General features: G+C 36.7%; 1 protein-coding gene across 1 annotated transcript in view; it reads right to left on the reverse strand.

Moving 5' to 3' along the window:
• LOC145680803 (retinoid-inducible serine carboxypeptidase-like) overlaps positions 1 to 21,219 on the reverse strand; it is a 97,139-nt gene that overhangs the window by 29,385 nt on the left and 46,535 nt on the right. Inside the window, exons 8-9 of the mRNA XM_081751853.1 lie at positions 17,636 to 17,840; positions 10,099 to 10,245 (exon numbers count right to left, since the gene is read on the reverse strand). Of these exons, the coding sequence (XP_081607979.1) occupies positions 10,099 to 10,245; positions 17,636 to 17,840 (352 nt within the window). The remainder of the gene's footprint in view (positions 1 to 10,098; positions 10,246 to 17,635; positions 17,841 to 21,219) is intronic.

Consider the following 21,219-nt stretch of genomic DNA (forward strand, 5'->3'; position numbering starts at 1 on the left):
TGGATTAAGAAAATTGTGTCTCCAAATTGGCCCCTTCGAACGGCGGAGAACCTCCCTGGGGGCAGTTGCCCCTCCCCTGCCCCACACAAGTTACGGTCCTGATTAGAGAAAAAGTAAACTCTTTCGAAATTTACGCAACTTGCAAATACCAAACCCTACTAGTGCTAAAATTGATGAGTTAGTGTCACTGTTACCACTGCTATAAGGGGAAAGTAGGGGAAGGGCTGCTAAGATTCGCTGGCCAGTTTTTGTGTCAAAACACAGCGCCAAGCTACAGTAAACAGACAATAAGATGTATAATCAGAAATGATCGGGAACTCGATAAAGATACACCTCTCTATAAACAAGTTACCTGTTTTCATATTATGTTCATGGTACAAACAGCGTGTTGGGAACATTCATATTATGCCTCTTTGATATTTTCAATCATTGCTGCTGTTCCTTTAAAGTTGTGTTTATTAGGTATATGTTATTGCTTGTCGTTTGCGCAACATCTAGGCTACATTTCCTGATAATTTTGTGTTCGTATACCACCAATTTGTTATAATTTCATTTGTATTCCTTTACGTCAGATAGATCCATATGTTCCTCATGTATTCTTGTTTAAAATAAATAATTACATTGCAAGTCTTCAAAATTCAGAAAGATTGTGGATGCTTATCCCAACACTACTCACGAACTGCCAAAACGCAACTTTTAAAAATGTAATAAATTTAGAAAACATGAGCCATGCAACAATTGCAAAGTGCCAATTGGAATCTTAAAACATGCAGTGAAAATTAGGAGTGTTGCCAATTTGAAAGATCAAATAATGGACGTTAGGTGCACATTAGAAGCTAAATTCATACTGGTTAACTATAGAACAAAAATAAGCATAGCATTGTTTCTTTTTTTCTTTCTTTCTTTTTCTTTTTCTTTTTCTTTTTTTTTTTGGAAAATCGCTATTAAAATGCTGTCACGAGCTAATGTTTTCATTTTTCAAACTTCACTTTAATTCAAAATTGCCGATTTCAAGATGACTGCCGTCAAGGTCATACCTACCATATGACTTCGTGTTAGGTCTTATATGTATCTACGTGATTGTTCTTTCGTTAACACTCAGTTCACAAAGGTTAGTAAGGGAAATCTGCAGTAATATCTAATAACCACATCACAGCTCCTAAAGATTATAGAAAAATAGAAAACATACACCATGGCAAAAATTTATGTCATCACAAATAATGAATACATGTCCTCTATCAGAAAAAAAAAATCATTGAAATCGGAGCCGGACAATTGGGTGATGTCCCTTGTAAGGTGGACAGTAAAAGAAAAATACATTTCGTCCAACGTAATGGGTGCCTCTATTTTGGATCGCTTGTGTCTTGCAACATATTGCTGGTAAGATCTATTTGATTCTTTCAACAGCATGTTGAATAAATTAACTTGTCTTACTTAGTCTACACACTAAATTTCTACTTGCGCAAGTGAAGGAATTAAAATTTATGAAGGTCTAAATTTTGTCAAAAATATAGGCTGGAGTTATAGGACTTGTGATATTTTGACTTCAAAATTGATGCCAGTCAATTCTACACGTCTTACAACAAAGTCTACATTCTGAATTGCAGCTTGCGCAAGCGAAGGGATCCAAAATTATGGGCGTCAAAGTTTTTGCGAAAAATATAGGGGATTTTTAGGGAAATAGTGTTCGAGAGCGCATTATATTATTACATTCTGCAGAAGAAAACAAATTTTGTAATTATCTTTATCGTTTGTGGGGAAGAAGGACTTATATTTCTGGACTGTCGGCATGTTTGGCCATTTAGCCCCTCAAGTTTATGAGGGATGACGTCCTTCGGCGAGCACACTATCCGATCATAGGAAAGGAAGAATAGATTGAGAAAGTAATAAAGGGCCTTGAGACCTATATAGAAGATACCATCCGGGCAATTGCCTGGTGTGAATGAGGGAAACTCAGAGAAAAGCTCAGTCAAGATGGCTGGCCTGAAAAAGCTGTTACACTTTTTCGACTGAGTGTTCCCACCGGGAATCGAACCCGGTACCGTTCGCACCAAAGACGAGAGCGTTAGCCACTACCTTACGTGGGGCGGCCTTTATCTTTCGTGCACTATTGGATCCACATATTACATTTCCCTTTTCAGTGGTTTCTATGTCGGAATAAGATTATATTTTGAAAGGAACGCAATTGCATCTTCTTCATTTTTGAAATAATAATTAAAATTGGTTTCATCAATGCCTTCTAGTTCTGAACACTTTTCCATTATTGGAGAAATGAGCTACGTATAATGAAAATAGAGCGTGGTTTGTATATGATTTCTCTCAGAACAGTATTGGTTTTCTACAATCACGCGAACAACAATAGCTTTAACGTATGTGAAGTTGCCCCCCCCCCCCACTTTCAAATTTCGATTCGAAACTAAAGCCAATCGATTGTTTTTCGTTTGTTATTGATTGTTTTGAAGAAAAAACCGTTTGTTTCGAAAAACGTACAGAAATATTCAAAAAATATAGTTGGGGGGCCAACTTCACACTAGCCCCCCCACTTTAAAATTTTGATTCATAACCGAAGCGAATCGTTTGTTTTTCGTTTGTTATTGAATGTTTTGAAGAAAAAATCGTTTGTTTCGAAAAACGTACTGACATATTCACAAAATAAAGTTGGGGGGGCAACTTCACGCTGCCCCCCAACTTTCAAATTTCGATTTCAAACTAATGTCAATCGTTTATTTTTCGTTTGTTATTGACTGTTTTGAAGAAAAAATTGTTTGTTTCGAAAAAGTTACGGAGATTTTCACTAAATAAAATTTGGGGGTTGGCAATTTCCCGCTGGGCTTTCTAGTATGAAATGTCGACTCAGAACTGAAGTCAATCGTTAGTTTTTCCTTGGTTATTGATTGTTTTGAAGAAACAATCGTTTGTATCGAAAAACGTACAGTAATATTCAAAAAATAAAGTTGGGGGCCAACTTCATACTAGCCCCCCCTTTCAAATTTCGATTCGAAACCGAAGCCAATCGTTTGTTTTTCGTTTGTTATTTAATGTTTTGAAGAAAAAATTGTTTGTTTCGAAAAACGTACAGACATATTCAAAAAATAAAGTTGGAGGGCCAACTTCACACTAGCCCCCCACTTTAAAATTTTGATTCGAAACCGAAGCCAATCGTTTGTTTTTGGTTGGCAATTTCCCGCTGGGCTTTCTAGTATGAAATGTCGACTCAGAACTGAAGCCAATCGTTAGTTTTTCGTTTGTTATTGATTGTTTTGAAGAAAAAATTGTTTGTTTCGAAAAACGTACAGTAATATTCAAAAAATAAAGTTGGGTGGCCAACTTCGCACTATCCCCCCACTTTAAAATTTCGATTCGAAAACGAAGCTAATCGTTTGTTTTTCGTTTGTTATTGAATGTTTTGAAGAAAAAATTGTTTGTTTCGAAAAACGTACGGACATATTCACAAAATGAAGTTGGGGGGCCAACTTCTTACTGTCCCCCCCACTTTCAAGTTTCGATTCCAAACCAATGTCAATTGTTTGTTTTTTGTTTGTTATTGATTGTTTTGAAGAAAAAATCGTTTGTTTCGAAAAAAGTTACGGAGATTTTCACTAAATAAAATTTGGGGGTTGGCAATTTCCCGCTGGGCTCTCTAGTATGAAATGTCGACTCAGAACTGAAGCCAATCGTTATTTTTTCCTTTGTTATTGATTGTTTTGAAGAAAAAATTGTTTGTTTCGAAAAACGTACAGTAATATTCAAAAAATAAAGTTGGGGGGCCAACTTCACACTAGCCTCCCCACTTTCAAATTTCGATTCGATACCGATTCGAAACCCACCAGCACGGTGTTTGTCCACCACAAAGTCCACACGGCGCGAGGTGGGATCGAACTAGGGACCACAAGCACCGGAGTAAGTAATAAAAATATATAAACAAAAGTATTGGTAAGTGGAAGAGTATTACTTGCGTCTAACAAAAGTATATAAATTGAGAAGTTAATGATACAGGCCAGTTTAGAATCTTCGTTTCTTCCCTATAGGTTTCTTCTTTTTGAGCAGCAAAATATGAAGAAATGCTTGCTTACTCTTAACAACCATTTCTCAAATTGGAATAACTTGAGACGGCGGAAATGCTTCTACGGACTATATGAACCGGATAGTCGCCGAATGGATACTGAAATCTCGAACCATGAACGGTTGTATGTGTGTTTCTGCGTGTTCGATGTATTTCTGTGTGTCTTGGCAACACCACTCATAACGTGGGCAATAAAAGGGGGGGGGGCAGAAAATAAGAAGCCTTGGTACCTGCTGTCGGTTGCTCGTCTTTTCACAAGCAGTGGCGCAACTCAGTGTTTCCTCTCAGTGGTCGCGAAAGAAGGGGACCTAACAGTCAAATTCTGGTCGCCCCTTAACGTGAGTCAATTTAAACCTCAATAGTTCACCAATAATTAAGCTAGGAAGGAAATTTTAATATCAATGTGTTTCTGAAGGATGAAGCTTTCGGCTGATATATATTTCATGTATGGGAAGGGTACCACGGTGGACAGGGCAGGGTAACTACGTGTTTTTTTTTGTTTGTTTGTTTCTTGCATCAGGATTTTGGGGAAGGCTTTTCTTCCCCAGGAGCGTCATTTCAGACTTCGCTTGAGGGGGGCAACAGCACCACCACATAAGACTTTCACGTTTTGTACTAGTATATTAGTAGACAATTGATTAAAGTAAATATATTCCTCAAACTCTTGGGAAGGCAATTGCCCCCTCCTGGCCCCCCTAAATGACGCCCCTGTACTTCCCACTTCGGGGTACACTCAAAAATTTGGTATGTCAAGCAATAAAGTAGTCCACTATATGAAACCCCAAGGGTGTGGTTTGATTATGCCAACTTGTATTCTTGGCTCTGATGATGCACATTTTGTGTTCGTAATTGTACTGATTTGAACAAAATCGTGAACTCTCACAATGGGAACTCTGGTGACACACTTAATTACTATAGAGTCATGATTCATACGTCGTTGGAAACTCTAAAGAACGCAGATCTCAACAGAAAAAGTCGCCCTGAAAATAAATGTACTTTACGACAAAAAACTGAGACTCAAAAACTCGTCCAACTTTGGCCTCCTCCCCCATACAAGCAACAAGTACGCATATAAGGGTATTAGCATGTAGTGAACTACTTCATTGCTTTGTAAACCAGTTTTTATGAGTGCACCCCAAGGGGGAAGGAACACCATCTCCAAAACCCTGATGCAAAAAAAAAAAAAAAAAAAAAGGAGTTTCCCATCCCCGTCCGTTGAAGTACTGTCAGATACATGAAATACATATCGGCGGGATGCTTCATCCTTCATAATCACATTGACACCAAAATTATCTTCCTACCTTAATTAGAGAGTAAGCTATAGAAGTTTAAATTGAATCACATCAAGAGACGACCAGAATGTATTCTACAGCATGAAACGCCTCAATGGCTCCCCTAGCTTTATTTTTTGAATATTTCTATACGTTATTCGAAACAAACGATTTTTTCTTGGAAACAATCAATAACAAACGAAAAGCAAACGATTGGCATCAGTTTGGAGTCGAAATTTGAAAGTGTGTGGGGGGGCAGCGTGGTTGGCCCCCTCCAACATTATTTTGTGAATATGTCCGTACGTTTTTCGAAACAAACGATTGTTTCTTCAAAACATTCAATAACAAACGAAAAAGAAACGATTGGTTTTGGTTTCGAATCGAAATTTGAAAGTGAGGGGATAGTGTGAATTTGGCCCCCCAATTTTTCGAAACAAATGATTTTTTCTTCAAAACAATCAATAACAAACGAAAAGCAAACGATTGGTATCAGTTTGGAGTCGATAGTTGAAATTGGGGGGGGCAGCGTGAAGTTGGCCCCCTCGAACATTATTTTGTGAATATGTCCGTACGTTTTTCGAAACAAACGATTTTTTCTTCAAAACATTCAATAACAAACGAAAAAGAAACGATTGGCTTTGGTTTCGAATCGAAATTTGAAAGTGGGGGGATAGTGTGAATTTGGCCCCCCAATTTTTCGAAACAAATGATTTTTTCTTCAAAACAATCAATAACAAACGAAAAGCAAACGATTGGTATCAGTTTGGAGTCGATAGTTGAAATTGGGGGGGGGCAGCGTGAAGTTGGCCCCCTCGAACATTATTTTGTGAATATGTCCGTACGTTTTTCGAAACAAACGAATTTTTCTTCAAAACCTTCAATAACAAACGAAAAAGAAACGATTGGCTTTGGTTTCGAATCGAAATTTGAAAGTGGGGGGATAGTGTGAATTTGGCCCCCCAATTTTTCGAAACAAATGATTTTTTCTTCAAAACAATCAATAACAAACGAAAAGCAAACGATTGGTATCAGTTTGGAGTCGATAGTTGAAATTGGGGGGCAGCGTGAAGTTGGCCCCCTCCAACTTTATTTTGTGAATATGTCCGTACGTTTTTCGAAACAAACAATTTTTTCTTCAAAACACTCAATAACAAACGAAAAACAAACGATTGGCTTCGGTTTCGAATCGAAATTTTAAAGTGGGGGGCTAGTGTGAAGTTGGCCTCCCCAACTTTATTTTCTGAATATTTCTGTAAGTTTTTCGAAACAAACGATTTTTTCTTCAAAACAATCAATAACAAACGAAAAACTAACGATTGGCTTCAGTTCTGAGTCGACATTTCATACTAGAGAGCCCAGCGGGAAATTGCCAATCCCCAACTTTAATTTTTGAATATTACTGTACGTTTTTCGAAACAAACGATTTTTTCTTCAAAACAATCAATAACAAACGAAAAACTAACGATTGGCTTCAGTTCTGAGTCGACATTTCATACTAGAGAGCCCAGCGGGAAATTGCCAATCCCCAACTTTAATTTTTGAATATTACTGTACGTTTTTCGAAACAAACGATTTTTTCTACAAAACAATCAATAACAAACGAAAAACAAACGATTGACATTAGTTTGGAATCGAAATTTGAAAGTGGGGGGCAGCGTGAAGTTGGCCCCCCAACTTTATTTTGTGAATATGTCAGTACGTTTTTCGAAACAAACTATTTTTTCTTCAAAACAATCGATAACAAACGAAAAACAAACGATTGGCTTCGGTTTCGAATCAAGATTTGAAAGTGGGGGGCCAACTTCACATACGTATAGCTTTAAACAATCGCGTTGTCAAATCTATACATTATCGAAGTGGCGTTGCCAAATCTTGAACTCATTTTCTGTTCAATTTATAAGATGAATATTATACCAGTTTGCAAAATGATCTCCTCTTAACCCATGACCGTTTTTAATTTGGGCGATTCAAAATTTCAAGTGAAAAAAATCAAAAGTCCTAAAACCGTCTTTTTTTGCGGCAAAATTTTTATCCTACATAACTTTGGATCCTTTCATTTGCGTAAGTTGAAACTTGGCGTGTATACTAAGTACGGTAAGACGTGTAGAATCGAATAACATCAATTTGAATGAACAAAATCAAAAGTTCTAATGCCCGTATATTTTTGGCAAAATTTTGACCCCCATAACTTTGGATCCCTCCATTTGCGTAAATTGAAATTTAGTGTGTGGACCAAGTAAGACGTGTAGAATCGAAAACATCAATTGTGAAGTCAAAGTATCAGAAGTCCTATAACTCCTTATATTTTGACAAAATTTTGACCCCTTTATGAGTGTGGGTCCCTTCACTTGCGCAAGTTGAAATTTAGTGTGTAGACTAAGAAACACGTGTAGAATCAAATGGCATGAAATTTCAAGTCAAAGTATCAAAAGTCCTATAACCTCTTATATTTTTTTGCAAAATTTTGACCCCCATAATTTTAAATCCTTTCATTTGCGCAACTTGAAATTTAATATGTCGACAAAGTAAGGCGCGTAGAATCGAATGCCATTAATTTTGAAGTTAAAATCAAAAGTTCTATAACCCGTCTCTGAATCATTGGAACTATTCCAATGTTCTTATGAAATTTTGTCCCATCCACTTCCCATTCTCCACCCGCCATCTACACCAAGTTATTGCGTCTGTGCAATATTCAACTTTCAAATATGGAAACCGGATCCTCTACACACTGGTTTATTCTTTGCAATGCATAAAAGAGGAAATATTCTTTGTATAATCAAGTCCAAGTAACACTAAAGCCAGAAGGTCCCTACATTGTAGGTTCGTTTTTCATAATATTGGAAGGAAAAGGGATTATCAAAAGAATTCTTAATACTTATATTGATATCAAGAGGTACATTAAAAAAGATATTTGAATAGAAATAAAGAATGTGCTCCCACATTTACTAAAACTATGTGTAAATGGATACTATATATATACAGGGGTGGACAAAAAATCTAAAACGTTTGCAAAACTGTGAAAATCATACCTAGTATGGTGTGGGGCCTTCTATTGCTTACACAACAGCTTGGATCTGACGCGGAATGGACGTATACAGCTCCTGAATCGTGGTGTGTGCAATTTTGTACTAAACTTCCTCCAAAACATGCTCCACTTCCTTAAGGGATGCTAATGGAGGGTAATGAAACCGAACACATCTTTCTAACTCAGATCACAATGGGTAAATGATGTTCAGTTCTGGTGATTGTGAGACCCAGGGGAGGTGTGATAGCTCGTGGTCATGCTCCTCAAACCATGATTTCACCGTTTTTGCAGCGTGACAGGATGCCAAATCATCTTGTTGGATGGCATCACCATCAGGGAAAAATATTTGGACCATGGGTTGAACCTGGTCCCCCAAAATGGACTCATACGCCTTAGCATTTATCATTCTATTCAGAGCTATGAAGAGACCGGCAAAAATCCACGATATCACTCACCATACTGTAAAAGAACCATCCCTATGCTTTACAGTTGGGAGCAGACAGTCTGTATCATAGGCCCGCGACGGTGTTCTCCATACGTAAACACGACTGGTTCTTGGAAACAAGGTGAAAATCGATTCATCAGACCACATTACGTGTTTCCACTGCTCATGAGTCCACGCCTTGTGGTCCTTGCACCACTAGATACGCCTCTTCGCATTTACTGCTGTGACCAGGGGTTTAGTAATAGCGGCCCTGCCATGAATTTTCCTTTTATGAAGTTCCCGTTGCACTGTTTTCGATGAAACTGGGTTCTGTAGGCCGGAATTGAGTTCAGATGTAATTTTCATTGCAGTAGTCTTCTTGTTAGCTGCTACAATTCGTTTTAATGCCCTCCAGTCCCTATCTGACAGGATTGTATTTCTACCACTGTATGCTTTGCAGACGTCGTTTGCCCATGAATTGCGTATGCCCTCGTGACATTGGACACAGTGCCTTTCGATACACCCCAGAATGTTCGCCACTGTTGCTACTGAAGCTCCAGCCAGACGGGCCCCAACAATCATGCCTCTTTCGAAGTCTCTCAGGTCGCCCATTTTACCACACCACGACACTCACAGGTGAACTGGTTACTGCTGACGGAAGAAGGAAGTCCACATGATACATTGAAATAAAAACGATCGGCAACCGCAACACGTGTTGTACAGTGGTCGGCCAACTTACGTGTCCTGTATGATATATTTTTAGATTTTTTGTTCATCCCCTGTATAACCCATATAATGTAATAAAGAAGGTTTTTTTCTATGCACTTATCCTGAACATCATTACCTTGTTCTCTGAACTTCCTCTATAAAGTACTAGAAAACATATATAGCTAGCTATTGGTTGTATTTTTGTTTTTTCATTTATTTTCGTATTTATTTTGGCTCCAAACATGAATATAGACATTCAATGCACTTCAAGGTCTCAAAGGGTACTAATATATTTTAGTTTGAATATTAATTTTAAATCACTACAAACCTTTCCAAATTAGCAGCAATCCGTAGTGAACTAAGGAGTGACGACATGACCTCAAATTACTTGGTATATTTGCAGAATTATAAAAAAAAAGTATTTTTTAAGCTAAGGAGCAGTGTTCCATTAACTGTTAAATACACAAGCTAGCGAGGTCACTTCCTGAGCATTTCAAGGGCACCCAATTATTTTAAGAAGCTTATTTTTAAGCCAGTGTAAACTATATTACAAATTTCGTTTTAACAAAAATAGCTGTAGCTGAAAGAAAGTGCTAATTTTCATTACCTGTGTCTGTAACTGGTTTCATAAAGACGGAACTCATTTTACTAAATACAGTTACATTAAATTCAGTCCAGTCAACATTCGAAGGAATTCCTAGCTGTTTGGCTATTGGTCCTTTCATTACACACTTGAGTTTTCGTATAAACGTGTCTGTAAAAGAGATGGAAATGAGTACATAGTGTGATAATTAGGAAATGATTCAGTGTCTGTAAGGAATAAAGGAGTAGCAAACGGAATCAACTTACCTCGTTTTATTCAAAGTAGGACTCCTATTTGTTCACACAGAGTTATACGATTTAGTTAAGTCATGAAACGACTTTTGGAAGTTTTGCATTGTGAAGTCCTCGTCAATGGCTTTGTGCATACTTCATCAAAAAGCAAATCTTGATGGTGTTTTTAATTTTAAAAGATAAAGTGTTCACATATTTACACGTCTGCTGGCGTGTCCGGTGAATGTAGTAAAACAAAAACTCTTTTTGGGTCAAAAACTCACTAATAATCACAGAGTTTTGTTTTTACTCCTCCGTTTCGTTGCTTCAAAGGGCTACAAAACGTGCAATTTCTTTCCGCGTGTTTAAATCATCCGTTATTATTTTGGGGAAAGTCATTTTTCATTCTTACGAGGTCTGATATTATCCTGTGATTTGCATGTCTGCCATTATAAATGATATTCAGAAGTTAATCAATCATTTCGATTGTTCTGACATCTGCGTGGGTCTGTATATTTGTCATCTTTATAGATTCCAGCGTACACTGAACGTCTTATGCCATAAAAAAGAAACACGGTAACAAGAAAGGGTCGCATTGGACTTCATATATGTGGTATGTTAGTAAAGTAATGAGAGTGCAGCACAGGACACGTATTGGCAACCTTGGTGCCTCCACCCTCACATATCGTTAGATAAAAGTCTTGCAGTTGACTAAGTACAAGTTTCAACTTCCTCCACGCTGTTGAGAGTGTCGAGTGTCTAAAGTGAAATTGTGTTGGGAGATGCGTTACAGAAATGGACCAGGAAAAAATTTGGGCAACGTTATATCATCAAATTTTGTATAGAACTTGGCATAAGCGTTACTGTGGCGTACGAAAAGTTACAAAGGGCTTACGGAGAACACTCTCTTTACAGAGCAGAAGTGCTCAGATAATACAAGTCCTTCTTAGGAGGCGGAGAATAAGTGGAAGACGAATATCGTACAAGAAGATCTCCTACCTCAGAAACGGACGACAATGTGGAAAAAGTGGAAGAACCTTGTAAAGTTAGATCATCTATTGATGGTGAGAATAATCAGTAGTGAGTTAAGTTTAATCGGGTCCATCAAAATTTAACACAGGATTTGGACACAAGAAAAGTATGTGCCACGATGATTACAAAGAATCTCACGATTAAGTAGAAGGCCAATTGGAGGGATATGTGTCTTGATCTTTTTGTCCGCCTTGAGAAGAACATTCTTATGGCTCCTAAACCCCTATCACTGCTATCAGTTTCTGTGGCTTATATTTAATATCCTTGCTCAAGAATTACTTGAAAGAGTGTCATTATGTATTTTTAATAATTTTCTGAAGCGCGTGACTGATGTATTAAAGTTTCAGGGAAAAAGCCTTTCGTCACCGCTAGGAAGAGTGGAAACTATATTTCCATCTCTGTGTAGCTTCTCAAAAGATGACTATCTGAATGAGTACAAATTTGATTTGTAAAAATACTAAGGTTTATCGTTAAAAGAAACTTATGCACCATACTGTCGACCAGTCGAGCATAAAAATGTGACACAAATTTCCAAGATCACACTTCAGATTCGCTTATATTAGGATGTTCCGTTAAGAAGCTAATTTCGCAACATTAACCTTAGTACAATAATTACCATAATTAGAAAGAAGTAATATTCAAAAGAATATTCAGAACTGAGTTTATTATTGTATTTTCTGATATTTAATAACATCAAGAAGTAGGTATTGTAAAGAACTCAAAAGAAATAATGAAACTGATAATTATATATAGTAGAAAATAATTCTTCAATAAACGACAAGGTTCAGTAATACTGTATCACTTATGTAGTATTCAAATGTCTTATATAATTATCTTTCTCTATTAGTATATTAGGATCAATATTAACTGACGAAAATCATATTCACGAAGAAATTAAATATCGACTAAAAGCAGGGAATTCGTGTTATTATTCAGTTCAAAATCTCTTGTCGTCACGAATTCTGTAGAGGAATTTGAAACTTAAAATATTGTATGAAACGATAATCATGCCTGTTGTTTTGTATGGTTGAGAAATATAGTCGCCTGAAAGTATTTCAGACCAAGATCCTGAGACAAATATTTGGACCCAGCAGGAACGCAAATGGTGGAAACTTCATAAAAAGAAATTACATAATTTATACGGTTGAACGAACATTATTAGGGTCATCAAGTCTAGGAGGTTTAGTGAGTAGGTCATGTAACCAAGGTGGAAGAAAGCAGAAACACTTTCAAAGTATTGACTGGAAGATCAATCGGAAAACAACCATTCGGAAGACCTAGGCGGAGATGGGAGGACAATTTTAAGATGTATCTCGCAGAGCTAGGAATAAAAAGTAGAAACTGGATTCAGTTGGCTAAGGATAGAATTCAATGGAGAACTTTTGTGAACGCGGCATTGAACCTCCGGGTTTCATAGGCTATAGCATTAATCTGTTACTTAATATATTCGTTGATTATTTCCACAGAAACACACAAGGAGAGAACCTAATGCTTAAAGCGAAAATATAGCCTTCGGTTCAATACAAAAAGAACGAAAAAGTAAGATGAAGCTTCAAATGTCTGATTACAGGCTTCTATTCTTTCTGTCACTGGTAGAAGAATGCAAAATATAAAAGTAACCAAGAAGGTTCTGTGTTCCATTGGGAATCACACCGTGAGTTGAATGCGAATACAGATAAGGCGAATGTCAGTTGTTGGTGTGGGTATATCCAACATACTACCTGGTTGTGGCAGTTCAGGTACACTGCGTAATGAACTTGCGTAATGACAGAGTGAACATGGAACCTCCATAGAGCGTCATACACTGAGAAAAATCCATTACCCGGACAGCGCTATATTGTACAAATATACAGAATCCTATTACTAATTACAGAAATCAGTACGGAGCATACATTATCCATATACAATATACGCACTGCCCTTAAGTGTTATATTGCAGTTTCAGGATGTCTGACATCTAACAGTCTTCCTTACTTTACATACATATAATCACATTACATTTATCAACTATATGTTATATACGTCCATTTGTATGTCAGATCCTAACCACATATATTGTTTCGTACGTAAAGTACGTATAGAAGGTACACTTATGGGGACAGTACTATCAAACATGCATTTTCAGTTATATGTTTGCTGTACATTAAATCCAAAAACTAGATGATTTACATGTGTAACATACGTTTCTAAGTACACCACATAGATTTTTCTCAGTTTAAGGGTGTGTATGCTGTACGAGTGCAAACTGGGGTGTAAGGCACTGCAGAGGGGCGGAAGATGTGCCAAGCCTTTGGTGAGAGTGTCGAGACTACACGGACAGAGCAGTAGTGGTTTAACAAGTTTAAGGACGGTGACCAAACACTCGAAGGGGCACCACGTGTCGTAAGAAAAACACATGTACAAAATGAAGATTTTCATCCAACAATTGAGGCGAACAGTGGCCACATATGTGAGGAATTGGGAATAGAGTTCAGTCTGAGTGAAGAAATCATTCTACAATAGCTCCATCAACTTGTTATGCACTACAAATTTGGTCGATGGGTCCTACTTAACTTGTTATGCATTACAAGTAGGGTCAATAGGTTCTACTTGATTTGACTCCGAGCCAGAAGGCAACACGAGCAGCACTTCTCATCTGAGGCAGGTGCCATTTCTGAACAGGGTATTGACATGTGATAACTTGGTCCTGTACGAAGCACCACGGTGCAGTCATCATTGTTTATCATCGCATGAACCGGTTCCAAAACAGTCGAAACCAGCATTGTACCAAAAGATCTTCCTGTGTTTTGATTATCTGTTCGCGGCATCGTGCATCGGAAACTGCTACCAGATGGTCAGAAAATCAATGCAACTGTGTACTGTCAGCAGTTGAACCGCGTTCAGGAAAAACTCAAAACACTTGAAAAAGCACTTTTGAATCGTAAAGAAGTCTCCTGTTACAGGACAACGTTAAGCTCAATGTGGCTAGGATGATCCGGGACACCATGGATGGGAAACACTATTGCATCCGCCATATTCCCCGGATGACCACATTAGTTTACTCCAGTTCAAATCACTAGTAGAGGTGCAAAACGCACTTGATACCTTCTACCGTATGCAGCCTAAATTGTTCTATCGCGATGGAATCTATGGCCTTCCAGAACGTCAACAGAAGGCTGTCGATGCTGATGGGCACTATTTTTAATCTTCCAGGCATGTCTTAGGTGATATATCGATGTTCGAAGTTGGTGGGTGAAAAAGAGACAGAACTTTCTTGATTACCTTTAATAGGATTATTTATTGGTATATATATTTATAACCGAGTGACTACACTTTTGGCACTTAGTTTTCAGACACAACGCTTGAAACAACTAGAAATACGCGTGAACCCAGATTTGGGGCAATGTCATTAAGCTCTAGATTGCTCATCTTTGATACGAGATATCGCATGTTTGTTCCCAGGTCATGTGGGTTTGTGGAAGACAAGATAATGTTCGTAGGTCTCCTCTGAGTTCTCCCGTTTTTTCGTACAATTTTATTCCATCAAGTGTTTCATAATCATTCACTTGTATTAATCATCAGTTTTCTTTACACTAAAGGGCACAATCTTGAGACGTGTAGCAAGACATAATTTTATTTTGCTTAAGAGGCAAAAGTTGACGCTGTCTCAATATGTTGTTCAAAAATATATTGCGGTAAGAAACGGTGTTTTGTAAAATTCACCTGCTTCTATTGAGAGAGTTATATCTAGTCTCGAAAATTGACCAAAAAATTCTGTGTCATTTTACTTCGTGTTCAACACTAAGTGGGACACTTAATGCCTCACTGTAACTGAAGCTATTAATATTTTTGGATTTTGCAATAGAGATTCTTAGACGCCGAGAGAGATCCACAATTCATAACTTGAAGTTCTTGGATAGGTTCAGCCATAGCCCAAGCTGATTTAGTGACAGCTATTCTTATTTTGTTATGTTACCATAGAGTATGTAGTATGTTTATATAAAGATTCTGTTAATATATCAGAGAATGTGCGACAGAAATAACAAACAGTTTAGCCTCGAAGCTCACAAGGAGATTCATGAATTCTTTTAGAAACAAGAAATGATAGATCAGAAGCTGGCACACATTCCATGTCTACTGGTTAATTAATGGAATCTATATTCAAAATAATCTCAAATTTAACACGTATTACCCGACCTTCAACCGACATTTCATTCCCGACTTATGATCTTTTTTACGAGGTAGACAATATCTCGTATATCCTTCTAAGCCATTTTCGGCCGGCTATTGATCCAAGATAACACAATGCTGACCTATGTTGATGAATATTTATTTCAATGTTTTCGTGTAAGCATTAATTTCCCAACGTATTTTTGCATTGTTTCTGAACACCCTGTATAAAATAAAGAAAACCCCTAAATTTTAATTTGAACTTAAATGTAATTTAGATGTAATACTGCGGCAAAAAAATATGACTACATACGGATTAAGTCGGGGAGATCATTAGCGTTCTGGCAGTAAAATGTCCACTATAAGTGAGTATTATGACTAAATTTTCTGGTGGTTTTGGAGATCGCCGGTTTCATTATGTTTTGTAAAATATAATTATCTATCATAGTACAACGGCATTGCTTCTATTTGATTCTATGAATATTAGTAATCTGGCTCCATATTAACACCCTAATAAATGAATGTGTTTTATAAATCTATGTCTATCCATCCACCCATATATATATATATATATGAATGGTTGGATAGATAGATATAGATATATCGAACATATTCATGTATATATGTAAGATATGTTACCTCAACTGTGTCCAGTCGCAATTTCTCGAGAATTATGAACTTTCATTGACAAATAAGAGTATCAGGTAGCTATGATTTGATTTTAAGTTTAGCGTCCCTTTCAGCAGCTAGGCCATATGAAGCGTAGACCTTCAGCTTAACATATGATCCGAACCATATGAGATCCCGCCGGACCTTCCACATCAAAGATGCGTACTCAAATCTTTAGCCACGAGAGAGCTCAAGTATCAGGCAGTTTTCTCGCACAAGTCTGTTAACAGCACAATGTTGTGTCGAAGTTTTCGTGCAATAAGAAAAACTGTTCTTATAATTTTTGCAACAGGGTAAGTTGCATTTTTTTCACCATTTATTTGAAAGAAACTGACGTAATGTACATTAGTCATATTATTGTTTTATAATTAGGAATATATTCAATTTACCTAATTTTTCCTCAAGGTTTCAGAGATGGAGCTTCAAAATAACATAACATGCGATGGAACTCAATAAGGAGCGTGCGCCTTATTGTATTAGTGAGTTGTACCTATATTTTTTAGTGGAGTGTTCTATGGTATGAGAGAATTTTTACAAGTTGCATAGTATCATGCTATAACTGAATACTAGGTCGGTGAAAAGAAAATACTTGAGGAAAGTACTTCATTTTCAAAGACCCCTCCCTCTCCAAAAGGACAATTACATTAAAAAAAAAACAAAAAAAACTGGCTAATCGATATAGTCATCTTCTTGAACCAGACGTCTTTGTCATCGCACAGCCAACAATTAGATTCCTTGGCGAAATGAATCTTTAGACTGCGGATCATCATCACCACCGGATCATCAGAGATTATGAGAGGGATGTGGAACGAATATGGTGGTGGGTGGGAAACGGTTTTATATTGCAACACATGGAGAGCCTGCAGTCTGCTTTCCGCGACCAGTGACCGAACTTTGTAGTGAAAGATGACACCACGCTTTCTGATCATTTCTGGATGCTTGCGAACAAGTTCACAGTGCATTTCATGATATTCAGCACTGTAATAGCCTTATAAAGACATAATAGATAACTCTTGCTATAGACCACCATAGCAGCAACAACACTTTCTGTGAATGGAGCAGTGGCTTAATAAACGTTAATCACGAATATTTCATAAATATATGATTTTCGTACACAATATATTTTCAGGGACAAGAAACAGGGCTCTATTGTGGTAACCTTACTGTAATAAGGCTCATTAAAAGCACTTTTATTTTGTATGGTTTAATCAATCTGGAGTTGGGTCTGCCTCTTCAGATTAGCATATATTATAGACAGCATAGCAAAGATCCAAAGTTAAAAAAAGAAGTTAAAGTTGGATTTTTGTCTGCTACGTTGTTTTATATATAGACAAAGGTTGTTACGTTGGCTTTATCTTTGTAATATATATATATATATATATATATATATATATATATATATATATATATATATATATATATATATATATATATATATATATGCATGCTTACAAATTATATTAAAAAAACTCAATACCTACCACTAGCCATATGTCTTGAATATTTATTGCACTCTGATTTGTATAGTATGTTATACACATTTGCTCCATCGCTTAGTTCATATAGAGTAGAAAATAATTGGCCATAATACTTAAATGCGTCTAACCAACGGCCAGAATCCGCAGCAGCTTTTACTGCCTTAGCGTAAGTACTTATTTGTTCGTAGCCTCTTAAGTCGACGTAACCCTATAAAGAGAAAAACAGTTCTGTGCAAGTACATTCTGTAATATATTACTAGAGTATAATTCAAAAAGAAATAAATGTTCAAAGTAGGTAAGTTTTAGTAAGTTGATCAAAATGATTTAGGTGAGTGTAAATTCTTATGCATAGTTTTTGAGAAAATCAATTTTCTGTAAGTCTAAGAAAATGACTCCGTACGCTAACCAATGTTACTAGTACTGAACTAAAGTGAACCTTCATCAACTTCTTTATTATGACAATAGCAATGCTGCAGGACATAAAATGGTTAATGAAATATATCCCAAAATTATTATAATTTCTAAACTTTTTTAAAGTTTTAACTATAATGTTGTCCTAAGATTAGAAACCTATAAATCGATAGTAGACATCACAGTAAACAGTTGAAAATATTAAAGGTAAATTTTCATGCGTAGTTTTCTAGAAAATGCAGAAAATGAGCTTCTATGACGCTAGAAAATATTTCGTTATTGGCCAATAATGATAGACAGTTTTTGTTCTCGTTGGTTTGTATAAAACACAGAAAACGAACTCCCCTAACACTAAATAAATAAATAAATAAATAAATAAATATTTTGGTAGTGGCCAATAATGTTATATAGTTGTTCTTGTAGAATTGTCCAAATTCAGAAAACGGACTTTTATGACGCTACAAAATATTTCGTTAGTGCCTAGTAATGTTAGGTATTGTTTTTCTACTAGAAGAGTACAATTTATTTACTGAATATGTTAAAAGGTACATTTCTAGTTAACTAGCAGTTTGTATCTAATGTTGTTTATCTTTTCCTAAACATGACATATATTTTTAAATGTGACGCAATACTTCTAATAGTGACGCATATATTATTGCAAAAATAGTGTTGTACCAACATACTAAAGATCAATAACAATACTGTAACAAGTATATATTTGAGCATATATCTAATATGAATAAAATAAAGAGCTTGTTTGTATGTATGTCTGCCTGTGTGTAGCCTGGGGATCACACGAGTGGACCCAGAGTTACAAATTTGGGTCATGGGTACCATTTTCCAGACCCCAAACCAAGACGAAGCGTTTTTTTATAATTCGAACCAGGGGACCTCAGGTGGGTGTTTACCGGAACTTGTAAAAGTAGCAGAAAATGACCGAATGTGAAATTCATAGTTTTCGCAGTCGTTGAGATCAATGATGAACCTCCAATCGCACTAACTTCCACATTTACCCCATTCGTCTGCGGGCCGGGGGTCACAGAGGAGATAATGAGAGATGTAAAAATAATCCAAAATGGCCTATATTAGTGTGTAATCCATAATTTTCGCGGTCGCTGAGATGAATGGTGATACTCCCACATGCGTTGACTTCCATATACATCCCGCATGCGAAGAATGGTTATTTCAGCTAGTATTCAATAATGTACGGTAAAAAGATCATTACATTGTACAGTTTACTAAATTTGCCGAACATCGTATAAATAGTAATATGGTAATCATATACAGTATCGTAATGCAATAATAAAATGAACGCAGTAACACGTACTCGCTTATGGCAAACTGTCTTGTAACATGAATAAAATTTCAGTAACAAGTCACATGATCCTACAGGAAGTATTATAGGCTAACGTCAATTTCGGATAGAACGAATTACGAACTGTTTTTCAGTCCGTTGTGTCATTAGATTTTCTTTTTTATTTAACACGAATTTTGTTTTTCATATTTTTTTCTTGTTGTTTCTCTGCCATGGTTGCATTCAGAAATGTTACTTGGTAGGGAAGGAGACGTAACTTAACGTAACGCAATGGGAAATAAATTCCGTTCCATTATGTCCCATCTCGTTCAATTGAAAATTTTAGATAATATACTGTATTCTTTAAACTATAGCCAGCACTAGTAACATTGATGGACAATCGTAAACATCTCAGCAATGAGCTTCAATCAACAAATATAATTCTGTATTTAAAAGTTCATTTTTATTCTTCAAAAGCTAGGTAATACGAGTAACGTTAAGTTGCAAGCAGTAAAGTGGGAATTATGGCCAAGATGAAGCAGAGATATATAAATCTAGAAACAAAACTGAAAATTCTCTTGACAGTAGACCGTGGTATATTGAAGAAAAATGCATTTGAAAAAAGTATGGAATTGCTCAACACACCTATTCCACAATGATTAAAGTTCCTCGTAAAAGTCCTAATGCTGTTGCATCATGTTCCAGAAACAAACTTTAACCGCCTTGGCATTGCTAAATAAGAAGATATCAAAGCTTTACTTTCAGAATTGCTCAATCACATGTCACTTCCAGTGAATCTTCAAGTTGACGTATAATGCAGTCAAAAGCAAACGAGATAGCAAAATATTTGACATTCAAGATGTCAGTTGTTCCACAGGATGGCTGTAAAAGATACTCAATTTTAAATTACTAATTTTTAGTGAACCAATTAAAGTTGATGAAAAATGAGCAAACCACTTCTTGTATGAATTTGATCAAGTGAGAAAAAAGTATGTTTCATGTGATATCTACAATATGGACGAAACTATGTTTCCTTACAATCTTTTTCCAAGTCGTACCATCGGAATAAATGGTAATACGTGCCATGGTAGAACACGCAGTAAACAATGTTTTAATTTTGTCCTTGTGTGTAATGTAGATGGCAGTGAAAAACACCGTCCTTTAGTGATCTGTAAGTCCTAGAAACCACGTTGTTTCACGAACATAACGATTGACACTTTTCCTTACATTTACTCTCACAATAAGAAAGCTTGGACCGTCAGCTCATCATTTCGTAAGTGGTTTCTTCCATTAAACTCGAATGATGGCTCAGAATAGGCATGTTTCATGACGTTGGACAAGTGTACAGGCCATGACATACATGATCTAAACACAGCTTATATAAAGACTCACTCCCACTTCCCCAAGCGCAACATGTCATCTTCAGCCTTTGGATAAATATCATTGCTCTTATGAAGAAGTCCTATCGCAAGCAACTTGTAAGAGCAAAGATTCTCGGTGCTGAAAAGGAGACGGAGACGCTAACTTGGAATGTGCTTGATGCAATAAACCTATCGCCGCATCCTGGGAATCTGTGTCATCACAACACATACAGAACTGTTTCAGCAGAGCCTGGAAACATGAAGACTAATCCCATTGACAAGTTATGGTGACAATGACATACGTCACCAGACAAATTGAATATTCCACAAGAAGTTGCCTACCCTGAAGTTAGTTTTGAGGAGTGTGTTAGTGCAGATGACGATATTGAAGTGTGTTCTCCAGTGAAATCTGATGGAAAAATTTTATTAGAAGAAAGTTTGGAGGACAATACCATTTCGCTCACCCGCCAGAAAGTGTTACACGCCTTGACCGCTAGAACATTTTGCTACAACATCCTAAT

This window comes from Thermobia domestica, chromosome 3, assembly GCF_964235325.1.
Source record: "Thermobia domestica chromosome 3, izTheDome1.hap1.1, whole genome shotgun sequence".
NCBI lineage: Eukaryota > Metazoa > Arthropoda > Insecta > Zygentoma > Lepismatidae > Thermobia > Thermobia domestica.